The 9,903-nt window shown below is 41.6% G+C and overlaps 1 protein-coding gene across 1 annotated transcript; it reads left to right on the top strand.

Moving 5' to 3' along the window:
• The first annotated feature begins 1,952 nt into the window (after nt 1-1,952).
• MFSD4B (major facilitator superfamily domain containing 4B) lies at nt 1,953-7,901 on the top strand. The gene is made up of 4 exons (XM_053460044.1): nt 1,953-2,543; nt 4,373-4,541; nt 5,161-5,277; nt 5,668-7,901. The coding sequence occupies exons 1-4, from the start codon at nt 2,262-2,264 to the stop codon at nt 6,894-6,896; spliced, it is 1,797 nt and encodes a 598-aa protein (XP_053316019.1). The 5' UTR covers nt 1,953-2,261; the 3' UTR covers nt 6,897-7,901.
• The last annotated feature ends 2,002 nt before the right edge of the window (nt 7,902-9,903 follow it).

The raw sequence follows: 9,903 nt of genomic DNA, 5'->3' as shown, positions 1-9,903 counted from the left end.
TAAAGTGAAAGACTGGTGCTGTGAGGATAAAACTAGTTGAAAGTGGCTTTGCATAAGCTCCGCCAGGCCAGTTTCTTATTAGAATCGTGGTTACAACATTACATTAAAGGGATATTTGTCTGCAGCATTTCACAGATAAAAAGGCTGTGTTTATCTTAATAGACCATTTAAATTCCCTCTTCCTTATTATAGCTATTATTACATTTTATTTACAGAACGCCGACAGATTCTATAGCACAATGAATGATAACATTAACAATATACGAATGAACAATAATTTGAACAAACATAAGACATACTAGTACAGTGAGAGAAGAAGGGCCCGTTCATGTGAAAGTACCATATACGGAGGAAATGAGTCAAATCAGATGATTTTAGCTATTATTTCTATGCTGACATTAACAGGGTAGCAGAAGCATTATTAAATACTCATCTACAGACACCAGACACGCCAGAAGGCCTGAGAAATCTCATGGTGCTGCCACAACCACAAAGGATTCTGGGTAGGCGCATGCAAATAAGGTCAACAATAATCACCTTTTGCCTCTATATCCACCTAATACATGGATCCCTTGAGAGTAATTGAGTCATTCTTCTAACAAATAAATTGTGAAGGGTTGTTGTAGCCAAACGATTTCAGCTACTACCGTATTTGTAATGTTAAGTGCTTACAACATAGAAACATCTACAACTCAGTGGGCTACACGCATACCCACAATGCTCTGTGCTGTGTTATTCATGAAAAACAGGTCCACTTTAAGGTTCAGAATGGGCAATACTATCAAAATGAAATCAAGTGAATGGCCAGTTTACATCATTATACAGGACACAATGGACTGAATACTGCTATGGTCCCCAAACTCGGTGACCACACAGGCCAGATTTTCCAGGGCATATAACATTATGGTCACCTAATATTGTGTAAGCCCCCTTTTGCAGCCAAGACAGACCAGACCTGAAGGTGTGCTGTGGTATCTGGCACCAAGATGTTAGCAGCAGATCATTTAAGCTCTGTAAGTTGTGAGGTGGGACCTCCATGGATGCATTCAGGTGTGATGTGTTCTCCAGGTAAGCGACACACACGCACCAGGCCATCCATGTTATGTAAAAGAAAATGTGATTCATCAGACCGGCCACCTTCTCCCATTGCTCCATGGTCCAGTTCTTATGCTCATGTGCCCATTGTAGGAGCTTTCAGCAGTGGACAGGAGTCAGCATGGGCACCCTAACTAGTATGCAGCTACGCCTTATTATACCCCGGTGCTATGGATGTTCCGTATAACTTCCTTTGTAACATAAGCTCTGGATTTACATTTAGAAAGCTTACTTCTCATACAGGTGGCAATAACGCAACATTTCAGTCTCTGTTTGAAACTAGAAAAAAGTCTCAGTTGGAGACCTTGAACTTATTGCCACCTGTATGCATACCTGGGAACTCTTCGGGTTTGACCCCGAGATTGCCGGGTGAAGCACCGCTTCTGCGGTTCAAGACCCCGAATCTTCCGGGTCGTGGGAGCGGGATCTTGACACGCCCTGCTCCCCACCCATTTTCCCTTTAAATGGGGGTGAATGCTGCTGCTGGAGCCCAGAAGTTCCTAGGTATGCCTGTATGGGAACAATAAAGCTTTCTAAATGTAAATCCCGAGAGTGCTCATGATACAAAAGGAATATATATATATATATATATATATTATATGTGTGTGTGCTATATATCAAAGGGAGGCTGATAATCTAGAAAGCTCCTCCTTAAAATGGAATGTTAGTCCAATGAAGAGGGATTATTTTATATTGCAATACTCATTTCTTTCTTTAAATGTAATTATATATATATATATATATATATATATATTATATAAATATATATATATATATGAGAAAGATAAACAGATATATGAAGCCGATATATCGTTCACTGTGATACCTTATGCGATATACGGGCATATATTCTTTCTATTGTCTTTTGGAAGCGCCGATCTTCCCCCATAGTAGGATGAACAGGGTGCCGAGTCTATACGCAGTACATACTGCGAATGATTACATCTCAGGGGGGACGGCCCTGTCCGCTCCTCCCCATCAGGTGCACCCGGGGCTGGCAGCAACATCCGGCTCGTTCTCGGAGAGAGGAGCCCGGCTTGTGGCAGTACGAAGGGAGCGGGGTCAGGGAAGCCTCCGCCGGCCAGCAGCACTAGTGCCGGCCTAGCAGCAATGTGCAGGCCCTGACTGTACACGGAGGGTAGACGGGAAGGAGGCAGGGAGAGGACATGGCGGGCAGCGGCAAAAAGAAGAAACAGGTGCGCTTCGCCCGGGCAGCAGAGCTGGAGGAGGCCGAAGAAGAAGAAGACGAGGACACGTTGTTTGAGAAGCGGCCGTTGGGGCTGAGATCCGGGGATGGCTTGGAAGAGGAGAGCGGTCGGAGGAAGGCCATTGAGGATGAAGTGCGGCTGGTGTCCGGCGGCAGGAGAGGGAAGAGAGGACAGAGCTGTGTGCTGGGGGAGCTGAGGTGCTGGGTGACGACCGTCATGTGCGCTGCCTTCCTGGGGCTGGTAAGGGGAAGTGACACCTGTGGGGTGCGCCTGCCTAACGCTCTGCCATTCTCATTGCACGGCCTGCCTCTCCAGCAGGGCTGCCTCCTAAACATGGAGTGCTTGTGCCAGAGGGAGTGCTTCTCCCTACCCAGAAGCACCCAGCTGGGTTATGATGAGAGAGAACCATAAATCACTTTATTGTGCTCTTTTTAAGTTATATATATATATATATATATATATATATATATATATATATATATATATATATATATATATATATATATATATATATCTAAGATGCCTACACCATTGCCAGGGCATTTCCTCAATCAGCCTCTTGCAATTAAGTTATCACCAATACTTCAGGGTAAGGCACCAGTCTGAACTGTGATGACACCACACTAGAGAGCCAATGTTTACATGAAAACATACATTAAAAGAACAAAAATATATGGTAAATATAGCGATGAGGATTAGAATTCAGGGGTGATCTGGCATGGGGCAGTTTCTATTTGAAGGGGGGTTTCTTGTAACCAAACTCTTGGAGCCACGGCTATGAAATCCCTATAAACAAATTCCACAGATCTATTTCTATTTTCAGTAAAGATTGAAGATTTGTTTTTTTTGTGTACAGAAAGCGTAAAAAGGGATAGAAGCACCGAGAGAGAGAGAAAAACATGACAAGTAAAATAACAAGTAAAGCGAGGAACGTTCATTAGAGGTTGGGTAGACACGCTGAGGCCAAGCAGACAGAATTGTTTTAGTAAAGCGATTGCGTATTCACTAACGTAAACGCCATTGCCAGTTGGGCTATGTTCAACTTGCAAATTAAACATTCAGTTACTCGCAAGCAGTCAAGCCAAAAGTAGTCGGTCAGTCAAAGAAGTTTTTGACAAAATTAGGTTGACTCAACTGGTTGTTCTAGAACCCTTCATAATCTCTACAGCTTCCGATAATCGGCCTGAGCCAGACTCTAGCCTAAAGTGCAGCTTGACAAGAGTAGGGAAGGGAACCATAACAACTCATCACTTGATGGGCCACCTTATTTCTTATTTCAAGATGACCTTATATCTATAAGTGCATGTTTCAGTACCACTATTCACCTTTCTCTTTACAACACACACATAACATTTACTTGTTAAAACAAGGTGGCTTAGTGTTAAACTTTAAGGATTTGATACAAAGGTATTGGTTCCAGAGTTGATGTTGGGCAATCAATCCAAACTACAAATGAAGTAGAGATAAGAAATATGCCCTCCATCAAGGTAGAGTCTTCTCTATCATCACACACCTGTAATTAAAAGGAATAAAGATGAAATTGGTATTATCTGGTATGACAGGAGGCCCCCTTTTTTATATTACATTATCATCACATTAGTAATACACATTCCTGGCCAGGGTCGAGTGTCCTACTCCCTAACTTCGACTTCCCGTACCTGTTTGCAGCAGGCTTGTATCCTTCTAATGCAAAGCAAGGATGCAGTATATCTTCTCCATAGTTCCTTGTGCTTGGAAGGAACAAGACTGGAGAAATCTTCCCAGTTTATTCTAAATTTTCCTTTTTGCTCACCAGCAAGTAATAGCAGAAGGCCCAGTATTTGGATTTGAAACAAATTATATCACAGTGTGTGCTTCATTGTGAAATCACGCTACCATGTGCGGACAGAAAAAGCACTGACGTTCAAGTTTATTGTATGGCTAATACCTAGGTATTATATGTTTAGTAAGAGAAGTATTTCCTCTTCAAGTTGTAAATGTCTGTTGCGCACATGTTTAATTACATTGCAGAACGTGTACATTGTTGGAGAGGGTGACAAAACACTTACTTTACCCTTTTCTCCATTCAGGGAATGGCCATTGCGGTCCTGGGACCCACGTTTCCAGATCTGGCTGAAAACGTGGAAAGCACAGTGTCTAACATTTCCTACATATTTGTGGGCCGCTCATTAGGATATCTTGGCGGGTCAGTTCTAGGCGGCATCCTGTTTGAACGCGTGAACCAACACCTTCTTCTAGGCAAGTAACAGCGTCGGTGTCCTGTTTCTGTGAATACACAGCACCGTTGAATTGAGTAGGAATGTCAGGTTATGCATATGTTTTTTGGTGATTATTTGAATTTCCAGTGTATATGCTTGTCCTGTTGTACAGCTCTACAGACTATGACGGTACTACATGGTTTATCATCTGAAAAAGGGTCTTGGCAATCATCTTATAGCCTAGGCCATCTTTATGTAGAGCAACAATTCTTTTTTCAGATCCTCAGCGAGTTCTTTGCCATGAGGTGCCATGTTGAACTTCCAGTGACCAGAGTGTGAGAGCAATAACACCAAATTTAACTTAACACACCTGCTCCCCGTTCACACCTGAGACCTTGTAACACTGAGTCACATGACACCGGGGAGGGAAATGGCTAATTGGGCCCAATTTGGACATTTCCACTTAGGGGTGTACTCACTTTTGTGAGATACTGTAAATCCTATATCCAGACTGGTGTAGGGTGCCAATACAGATTAATGCACTTATGTTAAATCTGTTTGTTAGTGTGAGTTTTGAGAGGTCATCTGCATTTTTAAATGAATTAAGGGTGTTTAATCATTGCAATGAATTGATCTATACTTTTTTTTTGTAATTACAGGGATTTCCTTGCTGGCTACTGCTGCTGGTCTTTGTGTCATACCGTGGTGTAAGAAGGCACTGGTTTTAACAGCTATCATGTTAGTTGTGGGAACGTCCATGGGATTTTTAGACACTGGTAAGCAAATATCATAATGTAAGGCATATGGCCGCAAATGACAAACTCTTTGGATGCACTGGTGCTTTTATTTCACATGGTTGTTAATGGATGTGCTACTTAACTTGGTTAGCCGCGCAACTAAATTTACATCATCAAGTCTGGTAATCTCCATACCTTCCAGTCTTCCTGTGTTGCACAGGGCAGTGTTGATATTCAGGCACTCTCCTACTGTCCCATGACTCTCCCAGACACCCATTTACTGTAGCACCCTGTTGATCCTGTTGGTGAGGTGGCTTGTACAAATATTGCCCGTTTTCCATATTCATGTAAAATCAAACAAATGCATTGTGCCATGGTTGTCTCAACTGCAGATGTAATGTGTTTTTAACTTTTTTTATTTTATTTCAGGTGGTAATGTTGTCATCTTGAATACCTGGGGGGATCAGTCTGGACCACACGTGCAAGCCTTGCATTTTAGTTTTGCTTTAGGTGCATTTGTAGCTCCGATCTTGGCAAAAGTGTTACTGGATTTTCTGCCCCTGGACAGCATTCACTTTGAGGTTGCCACGGTGGGCAATAATGTTGTCAAGCCTTCTCTTGACCCTTTAGATATGCCACTGGGAATAAAAAAGCCTCTGCTATCTTATATTGTAATTGGGACGTATCTTTTGCTGGTGTCTTTATTTTTATTTTTTATGTACATAAAAAGTAGACCCAACCAGTCAGCAGAAAAGGGTCCTGAAGAAAAACCATTAGTAGCCAAATACCACAATGCTCTTATTTTTCTCCTCTTCTTGTTTTTTTTTGGCTATGTTGGGGCGGAAGTTGCCTATGGCTCTTATATATTTACATATGCCACCTCCATTGTCAAAATGGATCCCGACAAAGCAGCAGGACTAAATTCTGTGTTTTGGGGGGTGTTTGCTGCTGTGCGGGGGCTGGCCATCTGTTTTGCTACTTGCTTGTATCCTGGCACTATGCTGCTTCTTAGTGTGGTCGGCTGTACATTGTCATCCCTGTGTTTAGTTCTTTTTAGTACCAACCATATTGTACTTTGGATTGCAAGTGGCCTCTATGGAGCCTCAATGGCTACCACCTTTCCCAGTGGAGTTTCCTGGATGCAGCAGTACACAACTATTAGCGGGACATCTGCATCAATATTTGTTGTTGGAGCAGCTCTTGGAGAGATGGCTATTCCTGCATCTGTGGGTTATCTTCAAGGATTGTTTCCCGAAATCCCTGTTCTGATGTACACAACCCTACTTTCCTCCACCCTGACGGCCGTGCTCTTTCCAGTCATGTACAAACTGGCTACTTCTCCACAAGATAAAGCACGGTGGTATGGATCGGAGAATGAAGACCGCAGGGCTTTACTTTCAGGCTCTGGATTAGAGGAGGAGGAAGACGATGAGGATGCAAGACATTGGAATGAAGCTGACTTTGAAGCCATTGAAATGAGTGAGCAAAGGATGAACTCTCCCACTGTGATACAAGAAGCAACTCATGAGGTGACCTCCATTACAGAAGTCACCAGTCCGGCACTTTCAACCCATGCCAATGGTAGAGAAGCAGAACCTATATCTAACAAATCCCCCTCCAAAATATTACTGAGTGCCGACAGAGAGAAGGATGACTAGAAATAAGTTTTCTGTAACCTCGCCCCAGATATTAAACATCTTGCTGGTTTTAGCGGCAGGAAAGTTCATTTACATTTAATTTTGCTTTGAAGAGAAGATTGATCCTTTTCATTCAATTATCTATCCTGTTGCAATCTTGACTAAGTAATTATAACACAGTGGTCTAAAAATTGATTGTGTGTTAAGAATATATCTATCTCAAGATTGCTATATTTGCAAACAGCCCAAGCAGAAAATTGTAAAATCAAATATCTTTAGGAAATGAATGGTTCTGTCAGACCCACAGCATTGGTGTCCAGATGATCTCTGGGCGTAACCTTTAAGAATGCTATATGTTGAATGTATGCTGATTTTATGATTACAACCTGTCCACATGGGGTATCAAACAGATCATAATGGATGTTGCTTTTGTTGACTACTGTCAACTATTGTCCTGGATTTTACATATATATCTTTTTTATGTAGTTTGATTGTGACCTTTTTTTAGGACGCGGGATTACACGTGGGAATATATATTACATACAAACACAATATGGCACCCTTACCTGAACCTGCCTCTGCTGGGCGAGCATATCGATATCCGAGATGATTGTGGAAGCACAAAAAACACCCAGCGGCCAGAACTAGCCAATTGCATAAAGATGGGCAAATACTTGTAGATGTAATATTTCATGTATACATTTGCTAGCACAATGTGTATGTGAAATGTATTGCTACATAAAGCACCACCATGTAATTTTTTTTTATTGAAAAGCGCACATTGACGAACATAACTACATTGTTATTTTTTTTTTCCTTCATGTTTCAAAAAAATGGTTAATTTTGAGTTAATAGTTGAATAATCGCTTGGGCAAACCTTTAATAAAGTTTATTGCACTAAAATGTTCTCAAATGAAATCTATATATTTGAATTGGTTTTCTCTAAAGCAGAACAGTGATTTTGTTTTTTTGTAGTTTCTGTTTTAGGTGTAAATTTGCATAAACATATTTTGACTGCTTGTGTAAGTGTCTATGTGGTAGTTTTTTTTTGTTTATCTGTTATAATGTAAAATGTTTGCTCTGAATAACCCACCATCTATACAATATTAGAAACTGTGTCTTTAATAATGCAACACTGATGAGGCATGGTAACCATGCCTCTTAACTAGACTATTTTTGTACTTTACCTGTCGGAATTTAGAATAAAGATAAAAGGTTTGGGAGGCTGTATGAGGATGAAAGAAATGATCTGTTGCAGTAATGTAGTTCCAGCATTGTGGTGGCTCTCCGGTTAAGGTGGTCATGCCCTGCCCCTGCCCCCAGCCCCTCTACACTAATTGTGGCGTCATCCAAATACTGTGAGTTATGTCTGAGTGCCTGCTGTGTTCTTGTGTGCACTGTGAGTGATGGGAGTTTTGAGTATAAGGTACTTACACACACTAACGTATTTTCATACACACCGTAGCATGCACAAAGTAACACCCATATTCTCATACTTACACACACACCTAACCTCCCTGTCGTCCTACCTTTGTTGTCCACATCCACTGGGAGCTCTTTTGCTCCATTGCGGTCCTCACACGCTGCCTACATCTGAGCACCAGTACATTATATCACAGCCCAGTGCTTAAACTGGGCCTGCTTGGACTGAGGGAGCATGGCTCTTCAGCCCAGTGATATGCATGACCTGGAGTTTGGCAGGGTTTATTTGGTGTCGGGGGCATCAGTTACACCCAGTTGTGTCCGATGTGAGCTCATGTGGGGGCGCATGTAGTCCTGTGTGAATTTCCATTCTTCTTGTTAAAATCGATGAGAACGATTGTCCCATGTAACTTGCTTGTCCGGTCCATTCTCAGTAGGTAATTCACCGCCGCAGATCTTTTTGTTCCATGTTTGTGCGTATGATTATTTATATTTCCCCCAATGGATAGGGACTGGGTAGATGGGGGAAGATTACGCCACTGGACCAGGTCACACAGAAAAGTACGTAATGTACATACCGCCACCATGAAAAATACTGAAATAACCCTATAAAACATATAAATCTGGAAATATTTCCACTCTGTGGATACACAGACGTTGTCTAATGATTTCTTTTCAACTTCTATCTGATTGTAAACTCTGTTACAAAATGAGTAAATTACATTTGGACATTGCTAGGTATTTAATGTATGTTTGTCTGTAGTTTGTTAAAGCCAAGCATTATCAGGTTTGCCTACTGAACTGGAAGTCTTTATTGGAATGCTGACCCAGTGCTTGTTTCTTTGTAAAATTAATCAAGTTCTCGTCACCCCACACCAGACGCGAGTAATTGTCTTCAATCTTTGTATTAGTGGGAATGCTGCTTCTGATGTCAACTGAGAGCAGTCTGACAAAAAAAATCATTAGCATCGGCCATTTGCCTTATACACATTGCTTGGCTCAATATTTCTGCATCAACAGTATGTAACAAGAGCATGTGAAATAGCTTCTACTAAACAGTTTCTACGCCATGCAAGTCATTTGGAAGGAAGAAAAAAAAAAAAAGATAGCATTTCATACCTATTTTCCCAAGGATTTCATGGCGAGTAGTATGACTTTTCAATGCATTCATGCAAAATGCCTATATTTAAAGGTTAACAAGGCATCTTGCATGATGAAGAGAAAATGTTTTTTCTTAGGCCACATCCTGCCATAAATCGTATCTGGAATCCTGGTCAGACCCCACCATAAAGTTAGTGGAACATAAAGAGCACCCAAGAAGGGCATATCCAAAAAGAGGTCACACACGGGGTGCGGCACCTCACATCTTCAGAGTTAAGATATGGTTAAGCTTCTTTGGTAGAATCATGAAATGAAGATGTTCTATGTGATGACAGTGTGACCTCCAGAATGATTGGAAACATGGCAGGAGAGGGTTTAGCAGGGCCTGAGAAATAATGGGTGGCCTAGCTGACAGATAGATAGGAGGTGTTTGGTACCGGTACACTTGTAATAAAATGTATGTCGACTTTTATTCCATTATTTGACACATACATGTAGTTCTGTT

The sequence above is a fragment of the Spea bombifrons genome, chromosome 3 (genome assembly GCF_027358695.1).
Source record: "Spea bombifrons isolate aSpeBom1 chromosome 3, aSpeBom1.2.pri, whole genome shotgun sequence".
Taxonomy (NCBI): domain Eukaryota; kingdom Metazoa; phylum Chordata; class Amphibia; order Anura; family Pelobatidae; genus Spea; species Spea bombifrons.
Note: the sequence above shows the minus strand (reverse complement) of the source record. Positions and strands in the feature narration are given on the sequence as shown.

What these genes read in the sequence shown, in the direction of transcription:
- MFSD4B (XM_053460044.1), top strand. Translation starts at nt 2,262, where the DNA reads ATGGCGGGCAGCGGCAAAAAGAAGAAACAGGTGCGCTTCGCCCGGGCA. An exon ending in GCGCTGCCTTCCTGGGGCTG is followed by an intron (nt 2,544 to 4,372) that starts GTAAGGGGAAGT and finishes TTCTCCATTCAG; the next exon opens with GGAATGGCCATTGCGGTCCT. An exon ending in GAACCAACACCTTCTTCTAG is followed by an intron (nt 4,542 to 5,160) that starts GCAAGTAACAGC and finishes TTGTAATTACAG; the next exon opens with GGATTTCCTTGCTGGCTACT.